Below are 22,189 nucleotides of genomic sequence, written 5' to 3'. Positions count from 1 at the left end.
GTATCCATCATTATGGTACCAAGCAGAGTATTTTCAGTGCCTTAAAAATCCTCTGTATTCCACTTCCTTATCCCTTCCCCACCCCCTACCCTAATCCCTGGCAACTACTGAACTTTTTACTGTCTCCATACTTTTGCCTTTTCCAGAGTGTCATATAATTGGACTCATACAGTATGGAGTATTTTAGATTGGCTTCTTTCACTTAGTAATATGTATTTAAGATTCCTCCATGTCTTTTCATGGCTTGATAGCTCATATCTTTTTAGTGCTGAATAATATTCAGTTGTTGGATGTACCACACTTTATTTATCCATTCACCTACTGAAGGGCTTCTTGGTTTCTTCCAAGTTTTGACAATTAATAATACAGCTGCTATAAATATCCATGTACAGCTTTTCTGTGGGCACAGATTTACAATTCTTCTGGGTAAATATTAAGGAGAGAAGTTACTGGCTCCTATAGTAACAGTATGTTTAGTTATATAAGAAACCCATCAAGCTGTTTCCCAATGTGGCTGTACCATTTTTTATGGATTCTCTATTCTATTTCATTAATCTATTTGTCTATTCTTTTCCAGTAACACACTTGGTTACTGTGGTTTTCTATCAATAGTAAGCCTTGAAGCTGGGTACTGTCAGTTTTCCAACCTTGTTCTTCTCCTTCAATATTGTGTTGACTATTCTGACTCTTTTGCGTCTCCATGAAAACTTTAGTATCAGTTTGTTGATATCCACAAAATAACCAAGATTTTGATTGCGACTGCATTGAATCCATAGCATATAATGAAATACATTACATTGTTATTATTTTGAACAAACTGTTATCTATTAGACAAATTATGAAGAAAAATTAAAATTTTTATTTATTTATTCCTTCTTCCACATTCTCCCTTTCCTTTAAGTAAATCTGAGTTTCCGACCTATATTATTTCCCTTATCTTAAAGAACTTTTTAACATTTCTTGCAAGGCAGATCTACTGGCAACAAATTCCATCCATTTTTGTTTGAGAAAGTCATTACTTCTCCTTTGCTTTTGAATGATAATTTTGCAGGGCACAGAATTCTAGGGTGGTACATGTTTTCTTCCTCAAAACATTTAAAATATTTCACTCCACTCTCTTGCTTGCGTGGTTTCCAAGGGGAAGACAAATGTAATTCTTACCTCTGTTCCTCTATAAGTAATTGTTTTTTCTCTGGCTTCTTTAAGGATTTTTTTAATCTTTAACTTTCTGTAGTTTGAAAACGATATGCCTAGGGGTGGTTTTTTGGCATTTATCTGCTCAGTGTCCTCAAGCTTTGTGAATCTGTGAGCTAGTTTATGACATTAATTTTGGCAAATTCTGAGTCATTACTATTCAAGTATTTCTTCTGCTCCTTGCTATCTTCTCCTTCTATTTCCATCACATGTATGTGTGTAGTTGTCCCACAGTCCTTGGGTATTGTTGTTTTTTACAGTCTTCGTTCCTTTTGCTTTCCAGTTTCCAATGATTCTACTGACATATCCTCTAGCTCAGAGATTTTTTTCCTCAGCTCTGTCCAGTCTACACAGAGCCCATCAAAGGCATTCTTCATTTCTGTTATGGTGTTTTTGATCTCTTGAATTTCTTTTTGGTTCTTTGGCTGGACAGTGACTAAGACCAAGTTCTACATGATTCAAACCCCATTCTCTTTTTTCTACATGATGCTGATTTTTGACTTAGTTTCTAGTGAACAATTTAAAAGAAACACTGTATAAAAGAGCAGCAGTTTTCATATTTGTGTAAAAATCTAAAACTATGTTAAGGACTTAATGTTGTTCAACTAAATGGGACATCATTTGTACTGTAGTCCCCCTCAGGAGTTGTTCAACATGATGACCTCATCTCATTTTCTTTCCCCTCCCTAGGTGCTTCCCACTTCCTACCTTCCAGCTGCCTTAGGTCCTAAGAGGAAAAAACAACAACAACAACAACAACACAAGAAAAGTAAATACTAGGGAATAGCTTAATGATAGTATAAGGTTTTCAATTAGTCATTTTTTGTTGCATTTATTATTCTACTATGAAATATAAGGAGAAAATGAACAAAACTTTTCTTATTTGAGTCTACTCAGTGATGTGCTGAAGTCAGTTCACATCAGCTCTCAAGAGCTAATTCTTTTCATCTTTTTCCAACCTTTGATCAATAAAAACAAGATGGTACCTTAAACTCTGCCGCAGTGGATGTATTAGTTTTCCCATTGCTGCTATAACAAATCACCGTGAATTTAGTGGCTTAAAACAACACAAATTTCTATCTTACAGTTATATAGAAGCCTGTCACAGGTCTCATTGGGCTGAATTCCTTTCTGGAACCTCTAATAGAATCCACATCTGTAGATTTTCCAGCTTCTAGAGGCTTCCCACATTCCTTGGCTCATGGCCTCCTTTCTCCATCTTTAAAGCCAGTAACAGTGCATTTCTTTGGCCCTTCTTTTATAGTCACACCTCCCTTTGACTTTCCTCTTCAGTCTCCCTCTTTCACTTTTAAGGATTCTTCTGATTACACTGGACCCTGAATAATCCAGGATAATGTCCCTATTTTAAGGTCAGTTGATTAGCAACATTAATTTCATGTGAAACCTTCTTTCTCCTTTGAATATATAACTGAATATATTCTCAGGTTCCAGGGATTAGGAGGTAGACTACTCTAGGGGAAGGCATTAAACTGCCAATCACAGAAACTGGCAAATGCTTAAAATCAGGACTTTTCCCCCTGGAGAGCCGGTTGTTAAACATTTACCTGCACATGACAGCTAGAAGTAATCATGAGGGAATATGAGGCAAGCCCCTTGTAAAAATTATAAGATTTAATTTAACAATTTAGCAATTTAACAGGATTCTTCTAACAAAATTGCTTTGTAATTTAAGATGGTGAAATATACTATATAACAAGGAAGGATAAATTACTCTTTGACCAGTCTAAACAAATTAAGTTTGCAAAGTATCTTCATTTAGGATGGATTAATATGGAGTCTGAAAATCTTGTGAAGTATTAACTCTTCTCTTAGAAAAGATTTGGTTAGAAACAAACAGAAAAGCTTATTATAGAGCATACAAGCTGTTGCCTTTTAAGATTAAAAAACAATAGCTGGGAAAGAGACCTGAGATAAATTTTTCCAGATGCTATTTATCATTCAAATAGCATCAAAAAATTCTTTCAATATCAGGCATGGATTAACTCAGCATCATTTTCAACCAAGGAGAGATGACCTACATATCAAGATTTTAATTCACTGAGTCATAATGCAAATCAGAGAGGGTGGAACATTATTATGGCACGCTATGTGGGCAGGCATTGCTTGAGCAAACCTACGGAGAAACATAAATCACACTTCTTAGACTTACAGTTCTGGTATAAAAGGGGGTCACCTTGTCTACATGGTGAAATCAGTGATATTTGCAGTAAAGAGTTATTTGATCAGATTGTTGGTAGTTGGATAAGCTTTTACTAAACAGTCCTTTTCTTTCCTTTAAGTTTTATATAATATGGCTTTTAGAAGTCTCCCATTAAAGTTTCTGATGGAAGGAGAGAAAGAAATGAATTCCAGGCTTTATAAATATAATAGCTAATATTTAAGTAATACTTATTCTGGCAGGAGATACATTAAGCCTCTTACATATATTATCTTATTTAATTCTAAAGACAACCTTATGAGACAGGTCTAGAGGGTTCAGGGAATGAACTTGAAGTCAAATTGTCTGGATTCAAAGCCTGGCTCCACTACTTCCTAGTTAAGTTTGACCTTGGGCATATTATTATGCTTTGGTTTCCCCATTTGTCTAAAAAAGTGGCAGGGGGTGGTGGTAGAGTAGTAAGTCTGCCTTACAATGTTGTAATTAGTAGTAAATGAAGGAATACATATCGTGCATGGCTCAATAATGTTATCAATTATAGTTCGTTTCATATACAGTACCAAACGTAAGGTAGATAGTGGGAAGCAGCCGCATAGCACAGGGAGATCAGCTCGGTGCTTTGTGACCGCCTGGAGGGGTGGGATAGGGAGGGAGGGAGGGAGGGAGACGCAAGAGGGAAGGGATGTGGGAACAGATGTATATGTATGACTGATTCACTTTGTTATAAAGCAGAAACTAATAAAAAAATTAAAAAAAGGAAATAACATAAAGGAAAAAAATTATAGTTCGTTTCATCCTGATATGAGATGCCTTCTTATAACCCTTTCTCTTGTCTTTTTTCTTTACCTTCTACCTAACCAAGAAAGGTGGAGATTTCCTCCAAAGATGAATTCTACCAACCACCTTAGAGGAAAGGAACAAACTGCTACAGTGGGAAATACCAAAGAGTAATGAATGTATATATAATTTCTATGTATAGTTTTACTGGACTTGAAATTTAAATTTCAAATTTAGAGGTTCTGTTTTTCTATGCAGCAACTGCTATTTGTTAAGATAACAAGGTTCCTCCATGCCATATTTAAGCATTTTTGAATAAGGGGTTACAGAGTAGCATTCTAACATATCTTCTTATACCACTAAAAGTAAGCCTTGGATATATAAAAATGTTTCCTGTGAATTATTTTAATCATGCTGAGCATGCATTGCTTTTACAATTGGAAACAAAAGAAAAAATGCGAAAAAAGAAAATGGATATTTTTTGGCAATGGTGACTACGGTATGTGGATTCTAGGAAACATTTTGCTGTTGTTAATAAAAGGAGGACATATCTGGTTTTATTTGTGCTTGTACCTGATTCTTCCTTCATTCACATTCATCCTGACTGAAATGTTGTGAAATAAGAAAACAGGCTTCAAATACCCGGATAGGAGATGTTGTTTTAGTACCAACATAATGCTCTAGTTGGAAATTTAAAAGATCTATTAAAAAATTATCCACTGGGGGGGAGGGGTGAAGTAAAGCTCAGAGCCCTTTTGCTAAAGGCGTTCCATAATCTCCAATTCTGATTCTCTGCCTCCATCAAGTCACTTGTAGCCACTTATGATTAGCCACTCTAGACACTCCATGAACTGGTCTTTTATAAATATCTCTTGAACACCAACTATGTGCCTGGTCCCATTCTAGGTGTTGAGGATACATCAAACAAAACAAACAAAACAGCAAAAATTCTTGTCATCATAGAGCTTATATTTTAGTGGAGGGAGATATATAAAACAAAATAAGCTAATTATGTAACATATTAGACAGTAATAAGTACTGAGATGAAAACAAAGAAGGGAAAGGAGATAAAAAGTGATGAGAATGCAGTAGGTGTGAAATTTTGGACAGGGAAAGCCTCATTAAAAAGGCACTGGAGCAAAGACAAGAAAAAAGTGAGAGAGCAAGCCATGCCAATATTTGGGGAACAGAATCCCAAGCCAGGAAAGGGCAAATGCAAAGCCCTGAGGCATGTAGAGGATCTAGGATATCCACTTGCTGGTGTAGGAGCAAAATGGAAAATAGTAGAAAGTCAGAACGTTTTCTTTTTTTAAAGTATCTAGCTTTTTTTGAGTAAAATAGGGAAATGTTGGGGGTTTTGAACAAAGGAATAAAGATCACTTTGAGTTTTGTATTAAAGATCAGTTTGACTGCTGTGCTGAGAACAGACTGTAGACAGGGAGACCAGCTGAGAGGTTATTTTAATATTCCAGGTTAGATGACAATGGCTTAGGACCAAGGTGACAGTAGGGGAATTGTGTGTTGAAAATAGTGAGATTCTGGGCATTATTCTTAAGTTAGAGCAAATGTAATCAATATATGGATATGAGGTGTTAAAGAGTTAATGAAGACTCCGAGGATTTCAGCCTGAACTACTGGAAGGATGGTGTACCTATAAACTGACATAATGAAAACAGAAGGAATGAAGATTGCGGATGTGGGAACTGAGAAGTTCACAAGTTCAAACTGGACATGTTAATCTGAAAAATTACTTTGGACAGCCAAAGCATAGTATTTGAAGACATGAGACTGGATAGAGAGTTCAAATAGTGAAAAGGTCCGAAGTGTTTTTCCTTTGGGGCACTCCGACACTAAGTGAAGGTGTATCACCAAGAGACTGAGTAGAAAAGCCAACGATGTAAAAAAGAAAACACAGACAGCATGCTGTTCTAGAGAGTGAAGGGAGAAAATATTTCAAGGAGCTGGATCAACTGTTACTATTAGGTCAAAGTGAGCAATGATAATTACCTTTTGAATTTAGAAACACAGAGGTCATTGATGCCCTAAACAGAAGCATTTTTAGTTGAATGGAAAGGATAAAACCTGATCAGGGTGGGCTAATAAACTTGAAAGAAGCAAAATTCAGTATAATTTTTGCTTGGCTCTTGTTTCAAGTACCTACTGGGAAGCACTTGTCAATTCCCAAAACTGCAATTTTTCAAATATACATAAATGTTACCCAAGGCAAGATCTGTATTTAAATGTAGCTCTGCCTAGTGACCTCATTAAGCTGAGGAACTGACAAAGCAGTCTGCTGTATATTTAAATAAGCAGCACAGTAAAAGCATAATTTTAAACAAATTCATTTAAGGAAAAATAAAAAAAAGCGCACATTATCTTTCCTGGCAGCATTGATATCTGATGCAGTCCTAAGTGACAGTCAACTTCCACTGCCATTGCAGCTTCCTGAATAGCAGTAATTGGATGTAATAGTTTCTTCAAGACATATTGTATCTCATGCCAAATTTTACATTCAGTTTTATGTGGGAAAGTCCAGGAATACTGAACACAAAGAGCTTACTTAAAGTTTAAGAATCTTAAAAGATCCATACAATTGTCTTCAATAGTAGAAAATGCTATTACTAATTTCTTAATGCATTTATTCAGAACTGCTTAATAAAATGTGTCTTTCAATTACTTAGCTATTTGTAACTAATGTGTAGTTTTATACACATTTTTAAACTTTGAGGTGATTTGTGCCAAAGCATCCAGAGTGGTTCCCAACATGGGTGGGAATGAGACAGTTTTGCCCACTAGGAAACATCTGGCAATGTCTACATGCATTCTTGGTTTTCACAACCTGGAGAGGGGAAGAGTGCCACTGGCATATAATGGCAGAGGACAAGGATGCTGCTAACTATGCTAAAATAAAAATGCACAGGACAGGCCACTACAACAAATGGTCTGACTCAGAAAGTCAGCAGTGGCGAGGCTGAGAAACTCTGCTCTGCGGATTGAAATTATCCGAGACACAGGAGCTTAAAAGTATGGACAGTCAAGTAACTGAAATGCACTCTACATTCATTTCAAGACAACCTGGGTTCAAATACAGTTGGCCCTCCACATCCATGGGTTCTGCATTCATGGATACAGAAAGCTGACTGCACTATGCCATTTTATATAAGGAACTTGAGCCATCTGTGGATTTTGGTGTCTGCAGGGGTAGGAAGGGGATGGGTGTCCTGGAACAGATCTCCCAGATACCAAGGGACGACTATATCCACATCTGACTAACAGAATGAACTTGAATAATTTAATCCAAGTCTTGGTTTCCTTACTGTTTTTGAAAAAAATTAAGTATTTGATATAATCCACATAATTTAATTCAGTTCCTGACATGTAAAATGTGCTATTACTTTGTAAACACAAAGATTTATTATACCTATATATTAAAATCCAAAATTGTCTCACTAAACTCAAGTTTCTATAATGTCATGATTTACATATACCTATGTGGAAACCTGATATATGACATGGTTAATTCTTGATTAGCCACCACTGAACCATTGAAATGTTCTGCTCGTTTGATCATTTGAGATTCAGCTAAAAGGTCAGAGCTATGTAACAGGTAACATCAGTATACACCCAAACATTTTCTCTTACCAAATTCCAATTCCACAGCCCATTCTTAAAAAGTTAACTCTCACTCAAAATTGCTATGAACATACTTTCTAGCCTTTAAAAACCTGCCAAGACTCAGCAGAAGTTCTCAAGAGCTCTTCTTGGCCACTAGTTCCATGGTTAGTAGTGATGGACTCAGATCCAACTACAATCCCCAGCCAGACCACAGCGACTACAACCTTAAAAATCTTCAGCAAAGAGAATGCCATGGTAAAAACCAGCACTAACAACTGCACATACTTCGACATCAGCCAGTAACAGAAATCTAGAGGTTTTCATTTTGCCCATGCCAAAGATGCCTGAATAATCTTGCCAATCTACATCTGATTTCCAGTTCCAGTTCTTAAATATGCCCTAGTGTTACCAATGGCCTACACACAAAATAAAAGTGTTTTATTAGAGCAGCTTAAAGTCTTATTTTCAAATTACACGAATACACAGAAATTCAAGAAACTCCTTAAATTCTAATAGTTTATTTCCTATACCCTAAGTTATAAAATTCAAAGTAGAGTTTCGGCATTAAATAGTGACACACATCAAGTTTCAAACTATTTATTAATCAGTGTAAACCCCATCACAATACACCAACATGATTTTGTGCATTTAGAGGGGAAATATTTCCTGGTTAAGTGGAAAATTGTGCGGATGGCTTCTGGAAGACCTTCATTCTAAGCGGCTTTATAGTGAAACATTTCATTTAGAAGTCTGGACCTTCTTTCTTCAGTTTGCTGTAATCTACATTCACTGAGTAGAACTTGGAAAAGAAAAAAGATATTTTAGATAATCAATCAAATACACAAAGATGGCATAGAAGTTTAAGATTATTTTTATTCAGCTTTCTATAGTAACAATTACAGACATTAATTTTGTATTAGGAATATTTAACAATACAAAAGTCATTCAAACAAAGACATTAAAATTCCAGTTCTTTAATAATGGTTTTGGTAAGGTAAAAATATTCAGTCTTCCTCAGAAGAGCAGTGCTAGTATAATCTGGTAGAACCTCTAAAAAAATTATTCTATTTCAAGGTGAATAATTATGAATTTCTTCTGATATATACTTCCAATTCTTATGTTTTTACTTCCATCTTCACTACGTACACAGCTGACTCTCCAACAGAATAGAGAAATACCAGTTACCATCCCTATTTGGTTAGGAAAGGGCTATAATTTAGATGGGAAAGATTTATAGCAATAAAGATTGGCTAGTAATATAAAGTAATACTTTGTTGTGTGTTTGTTTCCATAATTTTTAGATACAAATTGGCCTGCTTTGATGGCTTTTCTGTCCATTTTCTCTCTCTCACTTAGACGTTTCCTTAATTTCCTAACCCAGAATGCATCAAAATCAAATTCATACCTGACCACCTTTGGTACAAAAGCTTTTAAACAGTGCAGTATTTCTGCTTTTAAATAATACTGTATTTTGCAAACTTTGTAATTTCCATAAATTTCCTTATATTCAACTTAAATTAATTTTAGAAATATATCTTACTATCATTACTTTAAAAAACTGCCTCTAACTCTCAACACTTTTTAAAAAAAATGATTTATATTTGATACTGCTCTAGCATTCCTACTGAGGAAACATTAGGATTTGTACATAAGCCCAAACAAAGCTATAATCTTGAGTTTACTCATTCTTGTGCCAAAGAACACTGAAGAGGTTGTGCTATAATTACTTGGAGACTACATTATTTAACTCCAAAAGAACCAAAACTGCAGAATTATCATCATTTTCTTCAGTTTTTAAGCAAGAAGCTCATAAATCTGTGTCCGTTATTTCTTGAAACCCTTTCCTTTATTTCTCCAAACATACCCTAACTTCTTTATCTCTAATTGAAAAATTCTTATTTTATTTGACTTTTAAAAAAAGAAAAATTCCCAGGTTGTGAAGCTTATCCTTAAGATACGTACACAGACTTTTATAAACTTTATAAACATAGAAGTATGAATCAGTCATAAAGCAGTATTTTTTGTTCTGACAGTGTTCTCCTATGAAGCAACTGAACTGGACAATGAGACTTAAAAAGAAACTAACTGTATCATCTCTAACATATTAAAAAAATATTAAAGGGAATATTTATAAAAGGAACTGCAGGTTATATTTTAAGAAATAAATATTTGTTGGACTCTTCTAATAGATCCCAGGCACTGCAGGCAGAATGCTTTATGTTTATCTTAATTATCACAACCTTACTCATTCTTACTTTATAAAAGAAGACACTGAAGATTAAGTTATATGACTTGCCAGAAGCAGGATCAAGCCCCTACACCCAAGCAGAGTGGAAAGGTCACAGAACCTCTGCTAATTTTCTCAAAACTAAGCAGGTTTCTGATGTATTTGCTTTTATTCGGTTCCATGTGCCAGTATCAAAATACTCCGTTGAAGTAATTTTCAAATCTGATTTATTTTTCAGCTTCCATGTCCACATTCCTTTTCTCAATTTAATGGTGGCTACCTTTAAGGTTTTTGTAACAATAGCTGGGAAGGCACAACATATTCTGATCTTGGCTTTGGGGCATTTTATTCAGATGATAAGTGTTGCTAGGCCTTTAATGCTTAAATCCTATTTTAGTCCCCTCTCTTGTTTGTATTAGTTAGCTTCTGCTAGATTGTGAAGTAGCAAAAAATAACCACCAAATCTTAGCGGCTTACAAGAAAGGTCTATTTTTCATTCACATTATATGCCATTTATAAGCTGACTGCCCTGTGTTCTCTTCATTCTAATCCTGGGCTGAATGAGTAGCCCTTAACTGTCAATTTGGTCTCATGACAGATGGAAAAGAACAATGGGGGAACTACACACTGGCTCAGAAGTGGCAGATAGCACTTCCCCTCACTTGATTTGCCAGAGCAAGTCACATGGCCAAACCTGATGTTAATGGGCCAGAAAAAAAAATTATCTTAGGTGAGGGAAAGTGAATGATAGAGAAAGAATAATCTAGTCTACTAGTCTTCTAGTCTAGAAGCAGTAGTAGGCATCATCCACTCCAGGCTCACAAGCTTCTGGACTTGGTTCCCTTTTATTTCTGCTTGCAAATGTCCCAATTCTTCTAAACTCATCTCTTGGCAAGTAGAGCCAGCAACGGTCCACAAACATCCTGTTTTCCAAAAATCTTTTGTATAACAAACTCTTTAGGCACATGGTCTTCTTTCCAAGTTATAGCAGGTGACACCTTATCAAATATTTTGCCATTACATGATTCATTTTTCCAGGCTCTAATACCAGTATCTTAGCTATTCACAGCCCAATCTATGCCACACACATTAGTTTTTTGTTGCAGCAACGTTCCATTTCCAGCTCACATGGCCTCATACTGGCAGGTATTTTCATGTTCCAGAACATGAGAATTAGCTTCATTATCATAATCACCTGAGGAGCTTTCTGAACTACATACGCAGAGACTCCAATATGCTCTTTGGTGGAAGGACTAAGGCCTGTTTTTTTTGTTTTCTTTTCTTTTTTAAAGTTTATTGGATGTGGAATCATTTTCTCCAGAATGGACTAAAATTTATAGGAGAGAAAAAACAGGATGCCTGTGTATCATTTTTTGAGTCAAAATGTGACACAGATTAAGATGGTTCACTTCAGCTTCACCAGTGCATTTTTGTTTGTTTCTTGTAGCAAGATCTGTTTAGAGATTTGGAAGCCAAATTATAATCAGAAGGTTGAGTGGAAAGCTTGCAATCTGTAAAAGGTGACAGTTATCTTAAAAGTTGTTGTCATCAGTAATGACAGCATCCATCTCCATCAAGGAGGTATATCTGCTAAGGGGTCCTGAACTCTCCTCGGTCAAGACACCTCTTCTTGAGAGTGCTCAAAGAAACTGCTATTTTTTGATGAAGCAGCCTGGTATAATGGAAAATTCATGGCAAGTTACATACTGTAAATAGGTAAATTGTATGGTATGTGAATCATACCCTAATAAAGCTGCCCCCTACCCTTTTTGACATTGCAAGGATTTTTTCTTTGTATGCAAAAATTTTACAGGTAAGTAAAGCTGTGTTTGGGGAATCAATGGTCTCAGATTTTCAACTACATGGATGGACCTTAAGGGCATTATGCTAAGTGAGATAAGTGAGATAGAGAAAGACAAATACTGTATGATATCACTTAAATGGAATCTAAAAAACCTGAACTTGTAAAAACAGAAAGTAGAATGGTGGCGGCGGGGCGGGGCGGGGGGTGGGGTGGGGGTTGGGGAATTAGGTAGATGTTAAAGGTACAAACTTGCAACTACTAGATCAACAAGTTCTGGATATTTAATATACAATATAGTGATTATAGTCAACAATACTTTATTATAAACTTCAAAGTTGCTAAGGAACTATCTCTTAATTGTTCTCAACACAAAAATGTGATAATTATGTAACATGATAAAGGTGTTACCTAACACTACCGTAGTAATCATAGTGTAATACATAAATGCATCAAACAAGTTGTACACCTCGAGCTTATACAACATTGCACGTCAATCATGTATCAATAAAACAAATTAAAAAAAGTAAATGGCCTCAGTCCATGAAGTCATTCTGCGGAAGAGTAGTTTCACAAACCAGTTTTCCAGAAAGATGTTAAAAAGTGTATCTAGAAGGTTTATGGTAAAATATAAGTTTCAACTGATTTTCATTTCTTCCTACTAATTCTCAGCTGAAATATGTCAACCATACCAAGAAGAACAGCCAACCAAACCAGCCACAAGATTAGTGCTACTCAAAGTGTGGTCCATGGACCAACAGCATCAACATCATCTGAAACCTTATTAGAAATGCAAATTCTCAGCCTCCGCAACAGATCAACTGAATCAGAATCTCTGGGGATGGAGCTGAAGAAGATGCCTATGTACACTGAGGTTTGAGAACCGCTGCACTACACTACCCAAGAGCAAAGAAAATATTAAACAAGAACTATATACTCTTTTTTTTCTTAGTCGAATTAGTAGAATTGAGCATTATCTTCATTTCACATACAGAGTCTAAAGCCTGTGAATAAAATCCTTAGAAAAAATATTTATTAGAAAAATATGCCATTCTAATTTCACAGAACAATCTAGCAATTCTTCTAAGTTCATTATAACAGAATTTTACTTGCAGATCCAATTTCAAAAAGAACATACCCCATGACAAAGTTTATTAAAATACACTTTCCAGCAATTTTGAAGCAATTTTGTAGCTTACCTTGTACTGATCATTGGGACCCAGTTTGTTCCAGGGTTCTGGGTTATTCTTTTTGTCCCAACTAAAAGAAATAAAACATTATAACTGTTAGAGTAATAAAACACTTTTTAAAACAGTCTTGTACTCAAGAAGCTAACATTTCAAATAGATTAATCCCACTTCCTATAAGGTGAAGGACGGTGTTATTTTCATTATGGAGTTGAGAGATAGGATTCATAATAAGCAATCTCACATAACCAATTAGAAAAAGGTACAACACGGAGCCTCTTGGGGCAGTTGTCCTTGTCCCTATCCCTGTTACAAAAAACTTTACACTTGGCTTTTACTAGTGTTTTCTATTTCATCAATGAAGTGATATATAGAAAACTGCGTAGAAAAGAAAAACAATGAAACAACCTTTTCCATGCCTGTTCTTTTACAACTTCAAAAAGAAGCATTCCCTATTGTGGAAAACAGGCAAAAAACACTTAAACATACCAGCAACCCTGACTGTTTTATAAAAGTTATTATCTCGATCCTCACATTACAAAATAGGTATTAGCAGTTCTACTCAACCAATGAGAAAATGAGACTCAGAGAAATTTAGATAATTTCATGAACCAGAAAAAGTAAATGACAACAGTAGAACCGGGATCTGAACTTACTGGATGCCAACAAATTTCAGGTTCTTTCTACTACTTGATGCTGCCTCCCTAGAAAGGCTGTGGCTCCTGAATCAGTTTGATAAACAATCAAAGTTCTGAACATTTTCAAGCACTTACCTGACATCTGGATTGAACAATGCCAGGCGCAAAACATACAGCGCTGCTCCACTACCTCCCGCTCCAATAAATATGAAGAGGGGGATCAACTGGAACCAAAAACAAAATAGACAAGAACCAAGAGTCATCTTCAAATACCTACATACTGATAAAAATAAACAGAAAAACTACAGGAGTTTCTACACATTGATTTCCAAGTCTCAAGCCACCTATTTATTTATTTATTTTTAATTATTATTATTATTATTTTTTTGCGGTACGCGGGCCTCTCACTGTTGTGGCCTCTCCCGTTGTGGAGCACAGGCTCCAAACGCGCAGGTTCAGCGGCCATGGCTCACGGGCCCAGCCGCTCCGCGGCATATGGGATCTTCCCGGACCGGGGCACGAACCCGTGTCCCCCGCATCGGCAGGCGGACTCTCAACCACTGCGCCACCAGGGTATCCCTATTTTATGTTTTTAAAAAACTTTAACAGCTTTATTGAGGTTTAATTTACATGCCATAAAATTCATTAATTTCAAGTATGAAACCACCAATGATTTGTAGTACATTTACGAAGTTGTACAACCATCCCACGATACAATTTTAGAACATTCCCATCACCCCAAGAATCTCTCATGGCCACTGCAGTCACTCCCCATCCCCACACCCAGCCTCAGGCAACCACTAATCTGCATTCTATCTCTATAGTTTCACCTTCTCTTCAAACCATCTTTTTAATCTTGTCTTAAAATTTGAAAAAAGATAGACCTCATATTGAGGTAAGATTTCTTATAACTACATTCAAAAGAAAGAAATGTAATTTCCAAAGGATGTAAAGATAATTCTGGTTTAAATGTGGAAAAAGTTACATTCAAATTTTAAAATTTCCCAGAAAATATATCGCCTTCTTCACTTAATATTTATACATCACTCCCATTAAATTTCCCAGTTTCTTTCATCTCAAGGCTTGAAAAACAAGCTCTTGGCAAATTACTTAAGCTTGCTTCGATACAGACGTTACGAAAAATAAAAATTCTGTTAAGAGTGTGAATGAGCAAACAGAAACATACCTATTATAAATACCGGTTTTACGCATAATCTCTGAAAACGTAGTGCTACCGACACTTAATGCGTCTTTAGGCAACTGGGTTTAAGATAAAAATTAAATACTGACTAACTGATTTTTAGGGCCACAGCACGTTGATATGCAGGGGGAAATGTGAGATACAAAAGAACTCAACTGCGATTAAACTCCGCACTACAAAAATCCTCCCAAGTATCAAGACGTCCAGACAAACTGAGCATTCCAAGATCAGAGATCCTCATATTTGCCTCAAAGCCTCATGGTGCAATGCAGTGAATACGAGACTCTAAACAGCACAACAAATAGGGTGCCTGACCTTTCCTGGTCTTTAACCCACACAGCGCACAACTATCCCTCTTGGTCCGACCAACCTGCAAGAGGACGCGCGCCCACCACACAGTTCCAACATTTTATTTTCCTCGAGAGCGTCCCTCACCTTCCGTGTGCCAGGCCAAACCCCGCAATGCTAGGCGTGGAAGGTCAAAGCTCAAGGTCCTGGGGCAACCAGCAGAACAGGACAAAGTGAGACAGGGTCCAGCCCCGAGGAACGGTAAAAGGCTGCGAAGGAGAAAGCTCCCAGGGGACTGAGGCAGCCGCAACCCGACACAGGCTGCACAAGTGAAAACACTGGGAAAGGGTTTAAGAACTTACGCTAGGATGCTTCTTGGCCTGACCGATGATCTGGCGGATCATGGCTGCGACAGAAGCCTCGAGGCCAGACGAAGAGAACGACAAACGTGCAAAGCCCGGGACTGAACAGTCTTCGCGCCGAGGAAGGGCGGACGTCCAAAGTCACCCAGCACCTCCTACCTGAAGGACCCCTGTCTCTGAGGACGGCTTGCGACAGGAGGGCCCGGATACAGCTGTCCTAAACAGTGCCTGCTTTGATCCAGCAGCTCTTGCGCCCGCCTAACCTGTTCAAACCAACAGCGTTCAACTGCAAAGTGAAACATTCTCATTCCTATGCTATTCATACTTCTGATGGGTAATTTTTTGCGTCAAAAGTAGAATCTTTCGATTGACTACACAGGCACTTTCTCGGTAGGCCCCGTGTTTAAAGAGGGGGCGGACGGGCGGACGCACGGGCCTCGCTCTCTGAGAGCCGGGTCCTTTTGCGAGCCTTCCGCGAGCCGGATCCGCGCGCCGAGACGCTGGGGGCGCGCGTGTGGGGCGCGCTCCGGCTGCTGAGACTGCCGCTGAGGGAGCTGCGAGGCGCCTTTGGCAGCTGAACGCCGGGCGTTTGGAGGGAAGGTCAAGTCTCTAGCCGCTGAGGTCAGCGACTGCGGTTTAAAAATACTGCAGCTGGGCTTCCCTGGTGGCGCTGTGGTTGAGAGTCCGCCTGCCGATGCAGGGAACACGGGTTCGTGCCCCAGTCTGGGAAGAACCCACATGCCGCGGAGCGGCTGGGCCCGTGAGCCATGGCCGCTGAACCTGCGCGTCCGGAGCCTGTGCTCCACAACGGGAGAGGCCACAACAGTGAGAGGCCCGCGTACCGCAAAAAAAAGAAAATAATAATAATAAATAAAATAAAATAAAAATACTGCAGCTGCTTCCTGCCCTTGACTGTCGTTTACGGGCAGAAATTAGAAACTAGTAAATGACTTAAAGATGGCAGTTGTCCTGTCAGTGTGATGTATAAACAGTTCCTGATCCTCGTTTAAGTGTTCAACGCTGCAAAGACCTTTGCGACATTGCCACTATCCTCTCCCCGGGCCTGAAATTGCATTCTAAAAATATGTTTTTATTGGTCGTGTCGCTACACATAATCTTTTCCTGTACCCCAATACAATTGTCATTTATCTGTTTGTTTTTGTTTTTTAACCCGAAAGTCTTCCCTGGGACAGGCTTTAGTGGACACTCTGAACCCCCTCCAACCCCATACGTAACTTAAAGCATCAATCAAATGATCACACAAGTAATTGGGCCTGGAAAGAATAGGAAAAATCACCTCTGAAAAAGTAATGTTAGACCTGAAGGAGGAGTAGACGTTAACCAAGTGAAAGGAAGGATGTAGATATACAGAAGAGAGGTAATAGGTGTGACGGTCTGAAACTAAAGAGACTTTTTGAGAAGCTGAAGGAGATCTATACGTATGGTTGGAACTTGGAGAGTAAGGCGGGAATCAGATCTGCTGGACCAATGGTCATTTACACAGCATAGGTTTTATGCTGAGAGAATTAGGGAGTTAAGCAAAAGCAAGATGTTGTGGTTTTAAATGATTGCTTTGTCTATGAAGAATGAATTCGAGGAGATAAACATGAAAGGGGAGGGACTGGTTAAGGGGCCATTACAGTAGTCCCTGTGAGATAATGGTAGCTTGGACTAGTATAGGGGATGTGATGATGACGAAAAGATTCCAGAGATATTTAGGAGGTAGCACCAAGACTTGGTGATTGGTCAGACATAGGGGAATGGGAAGATGGGGGAGTCCAGGATAGTTTCAGAGGTTCAGTTCTGGCTGTGTGGATTTTGATGACTATTATTGAGATAAGAAACAATAGAGAATGATGGATACGTATTTATGTAAAATCCAAGTGCACTTCTGTAGGGCAGAAGAGACACATAAACTAGAAGAATACATTTAGGACTCTATTTATTTATTTACTTATTTATTTAAGCCCACCATGTGTCTTGTGAGATCTTAGTTCCCCAACCAGGGATTGAACCCGGGCCCTCAGCAGTGAGAGTGTGGAGTCCTAACCACTGGACCACCAGGGAATTCCCTAGGACTCATTTTATTAATAGGAAACGAAGTCATGTGACTGAATGAGATTGTTTAGGGAGAGAAGGTTGAGTGACAAGAGAGACAAAGGACGTGGAGCTGGGGAATGCCAATATGCAATGCTTAGGAGAGGAGATATGGCCAACGAGGTAGGAAAAAAATAATAAGTGGTGATTATTAAGATGACATGTCATGAAGCTTATGAAGACTGGTGTCTTTTTCATTTATTCAGTAAATCTTTATTAAGTACCTACTCTGCATCTGGCACTGTTCTAACTAGGGAGACAGCAGTGAACGAAAAAATTGTTCCTCCCTAATGGAGTTTACATGCTGGTTAGGAAGACAAACCATAAACAAACAATTAAGATAATTTTAGAGTGTAACAAACCAATAAAATACAATAATGAGAGAGAAGGACATGGGGGAGTGGAGGAAAGAAATTTACTTTAGTGAGAGTAGACATGGAAGGTTCCTCTGAGAAGGTAATATTTAAGCTGAAACCTAAATGAAAAGAAGGAGGTAAACTGCTGAAGATCTGAGGGAAGAATATTCCAACTGTCAAGAAAAATGGTTTTGAGATTTTAAAAAATAATAAATAAATAAAATGCTCAAAGGAGGCCAGTGTGGCTGACCCATAACAAAATGAGATCAGAGAGGTTATAAAGGTCTCTCTGACATTGACCTTATAAACTATGGTAAGGAGTATGGTTATGTTAAAAGAAAATACCAGCACAAAAATCACGGAAGATACTTAGAAGTGAACACAGAAGCCTAATAGCAGTAAGTGTAGGTAGGCTTTCGTTAAAGAAATTAGAAGCAGAAGACCTCTCCTTGCAATATTTTATTTTTAATGATAACACTTGGTAATAAGTAGGCACACAAGAATGCCACTGTTAATAAGAAAGTAAAATCCAGTGGCTTACTCTTTTGTCATTTACCTAGTTTCTAGAAGTAACAATAATATAGGTAGTCAAGTGATGCCTTTGGAATTGTTAACAAAGCAGGGTTAGAGAATATAAATTTCGTTAAAAAAAATTTTTTTTTGGCCACGTGGCTTGGGGGATCTTAGTTCCCTGACCAGTGATTGAACCCGGCCCTCCAGCAGTGGAAGCATGGTGTCCTAACCACTGGACCGCCAGGGAATTCCCTAAGTTGCATTAAAGATTAACCAAAATGTCCAATTGTAAAAGTTTAAATTTTGCACATTAAAGTTAGGGGAGTCTGTGAGCAATATTTTAAGCAGAGATTGGAAGATTAGAAGTGACAGTCTGGAAAAAGAAGCCATAGTAGAATATACATATTCTAAAAACAAACTTTAGCTTTAGAAGTAGGATTGGTATGTGTGGTAGATTATATTGTGTACAAATACCTGCTGCCTCTCCCTGGAAGGGGATATCACTTACTTGCCTCATTAATGTCAGGCTTGATAAGATGACTTGCTTTATTCGCAAATGAGATATGAAAAGTAGCCTGTGTCATGCACAGGCAGAAGCTTTAAGAGCCAACAAATGCCATGTTCTGTCTTTTCTCTCTGCTACAAGATCAGCAATGTTGTAGATAGAGCCTTCTGTGTCAGGATGAAAACTACTTGGAGCAGATATGTTGCTGACCTACGGTGGTCATGTACTGAGAACGAAAAACAAACCGTTATTGTTGCAAGTCACCAGATTTGAGAGTAGTTTGTTACTGCAGCATAGCCTAGCCTACTGTGACTAATACAGAATTTGGCACTGAAAGTGTGGTGGTGTATTATCATGATAAAAATCCTAAAATATATGACATTGGATTCAGGACCCAACAATGTGAGACGAGGTAACTACTACCAGAGGCTAGAAAGATGGCAATCTATATTATGCAGTGCTGGAACATTTCGTGAAATAATTCTCAATTAATTAGAAGGCAGTTAACATCCCTGATGAACTCAGAGCTTTCAGTGAAATGGCAGGCAAAGTGTATGTTAGGAACATGTGTCAGTTGCTATTTGCAACAGTTGACAAAGTAGTACAATAAAAAGAAGGACTCAGAAAATAATTGATCCATTTGCAAGTTATAATGATAGAGAATGGAGCATCTAGAAAGTTAGAGAAAAAAAAAAGAGGGAGATTTGCTTCCCTATAGATGATATAGCCTGAACAAGGCAGAAGAAATAAAAGTTCATAGTGTAAGTGCATCATGTGTATAAGGAATTGATATGAGTTCAGTGTGAGGGAGCTTACGTTGCATAAGGAGGAGTTATAGAAAATGAAATGGAAAAGGTTAACCCAGATTTTTGAGAAGTTTATTTGGAACTTTATCTTTTAGGCAGTGAAGATTCATAAGTTTTATATCTAAACACAGGATAAAACAACTACGGGGCATACTGTCTTAATCAATGAATTGGAGCTGTTTTTTTACCATTCCACTCTGAAGACACGTGCCCTCTAGATTTCTTGTTCCTTTGTTTGATTTAATTTTGTGAACAATTTAAAAATCCAAAATATCAATTGTTCAAATTAAACGCAAGTTGTTCAGTGAATAAATCTAAAAAATCTAGGCAGTATATCAATAGCACCCCCCAAAAATTATTTCTCTTGCATGGTTTCTCTGAAGATTCAAGCCCAGAAAATTCTGGAAGGTATAGTAATTATATGTTATTAATGTGTGACAGAAAAGAAATAGCTTTATTCTTAGAGAAGAAAAATGTGATAAGTGAGCCATGGAGTGCGACTATATTAATGCAAATTGAAAGCAGAATCTTATATTTTTTACTCTGTTTGCATTTAGGCATTTAATTATTTTTCTAGCAGATAAATTGACAACCAGAGTTGTTTTTCTGATAACACAAATACAAATTATACCTTTGCTTATTAATAAAGATTCTGTAGCTATACTTAATCTAAAAATAAAAATGTTCTTCCACTAGTATTGTGGTTGCTTAGTATAAACTGTATTTAATTATAAAATTTCTATAAGAAAAATGAAAACATAGTTTGTTCTGTGAAAGTTTACTTCCGCTGTTATAAATCTCAAAGCCTCACATGCTGTCATCAGTTTAAATTAAATACCTGAAGCATTTTATGTACAAAATTCAATAAATAGTAAAAAGTAAAGAAACTCTAGCAATTTAAAATTGTTGTACTTCTTTTCACTGAAAACTTCTGGTTAAATAATATTTTGGGAAAACTGTGTATTTACAATTTTTGGAAAATTATGCCATACACGTAGATCTTTAAATTATAGCTTTTTGAAAATAACTATGTTCTATTTTTCTGTGTTGCCATTTATTATCTCTCTGCAATTTCTATCTTTTCTGTGAATCCATTCTTTCAGTCATTTGTTCATTCATATATTCATTCATTAAACATATATTAAGTGCCTACTATGTATTGTTCATCATGCTAAGTGCTTAGGATAAAAATAACACAGTGCTGTCTTTCTTCAACACCTTGTAGTCTAGTGGGGCCGGGAGTATAATTATTACAAAGCTTTAGGATAAGTGCTACAATAGGCACTGATACACAGCTTAGATTACTTGGTGTATAGTGTCCTAACCAAGGTTAGGAATATGAATTCAGTTTTGGAAATGTTGGGTCTAGGATATCTATGAAATATCCAATCAGAGATGCTCTGAAGCCTGGCAGAAATATCACTCTTGAGCTCAAGAGAAAAGTTTGGTCTAGAGGTATAACATAAAAGGAAAGGTCATGTATGTGAGAGTTATGGGAATTGATGAGCTTGGCTACAAAGAATGTGTAAGAAGGAAAGTGTAAGGAAAGAAGAGGATCAGTGATGAAAGTCTAGAGAATACTAACAAAATGAGGACCAGGCCAAGAAGGAGAAGTCAGAACAGAAAAGCTAGAACGAGTTAGAAATGTAGGCAGATATATCCACCAGGGTTCAACCAGAGAAACAGAGCTTCTAGGATATATGCATGTATAATGAGGGATTTATTATAAGGAATTGACATTATGCAATTGTGGGAGCACTGTTTCTTATTGCATCTTGAAGTTAGCGGGAAAGGTAGTCAAGAAAGGAGGAGGACATGAGGCACAGAAGCAAAGACACATTAGAACCTATGGGGATGGGTGGGACCCATGAGGACAGAGAGACCACATTGGTCTCTCATTGCCCCCAGGCTCTCAACTTCAATGATGTGGGTATCCTGCCAAAGTCACTAGAGCCCTTTGTCACAGAACTAGACATAAACCTAGTTTAGGAGTATAGAAACTGAAGGAGGAATTTGGCAAGAACTGGAATACTAAGAGCTACCCCAGGAGATCTCCTGCATTTCTGACATACTTACTCCTCCTTACCCTCATTGAGTTGTAGTATCCCAATTTCCCCTTGCTAATCAAAGTCAATTACCCAAGCTAATAGAGTAACCTCCCATATGGCTGTTGATTGACTGGAATGAAGAGCCCCAAGTGACCAGGAGGCAGTTTCAACTTCGTTTAATGGAATCATTGCCCTACTCCCTGACAGAAGCATTCTTTTCTTGAAACTAAGGCTTCTAGACCAGCAAAGCTACAGTTGCAGGGGTGGTCAGAATTTCACTAGTGGATTATTAGGGAAAATAATAAGAGCCACTCCCATATTATCTTTCACTACTGTCCTTCAGGGTTAATCCAGAGTGGAACTAAAGTGCTACAGCTCTCTATTTGATACTGACA

The 22,189-nt window shown here is 37.5% G+C and overlaps 1 protein-coding gene across 1 annotated transcript; it reads right to left on the bottom strand.

Moving 5' to 3' along the window:
* Positions 1 to 8,346: 8,346 nt before the first annotated feature.
* Positions 8,347 to 15,629, bottom strand: NDUFA4 (NDUFA4 mitochondrial complex associated). The gene is made up of 4 exons (XM_081244018.1): positions 15,470 to 15,629; positions 13,754 to 13,842; positions 12,993 to 13,053; positions 8,347 to 8,564 (listed from the first exon to the last, which is right to left on the bottom strand). Exons 1-4 carry the CDS (start codon positions 15,509 to 15,511, stop codon positions 8,508 to 8,510), a joined length of 249 nt encoding a protein of 82 aa, XP_081100144.1. The 5' UTR covers positions 15,512 to 15,629; the 3' UTR covers positions 8,347 to 8,507.
* Positions 15,630 to 22,189: the final 6,560 nt, after the last annotated feature.

The sequence above is a fragment of the Mesoplodon bidens genome, assembly GCF_964165515.1.
Source record: "Mesoplodon bidens genome assembly, chromosome: 9".
Classification (NCBI taxonomy): domain Eukaryota; kingdom Metazoa; phylum Chordata; class Mammalia; order Artiodactyla; family Ziphiidae; genus Mesoplodon; species Mesoplodon bidens.
This window is presented reverse-complemented; position numbering and strand designations above follow the sequence as displayed.

Excerpts from the sequence above, each read along its gene's own strand:
- NDUFA4 (XM_081244018.1), bottom strand. The coding sequence starts at position 15,511 with ATGATCCGCCAGATCATCGGTCAGGCCAAGAAGCATCCTAGC. Across the intron at positions 13,843-15,469 it reads AGGCCAAGAAGCATCCTAGC|TTGATCCCCCTCTTCATATT; the intron begins GTAAGTTCTTAA and ends TTTTGGTTCCAG. Across the intron at positions 13,054-13,753 it reads TTGTTCAATCCAGATGTCAG|TTGGGACAAAAAGAATAACC; the intron begins GTAAGTGCTTGA and ends TATTTCTTTTAG.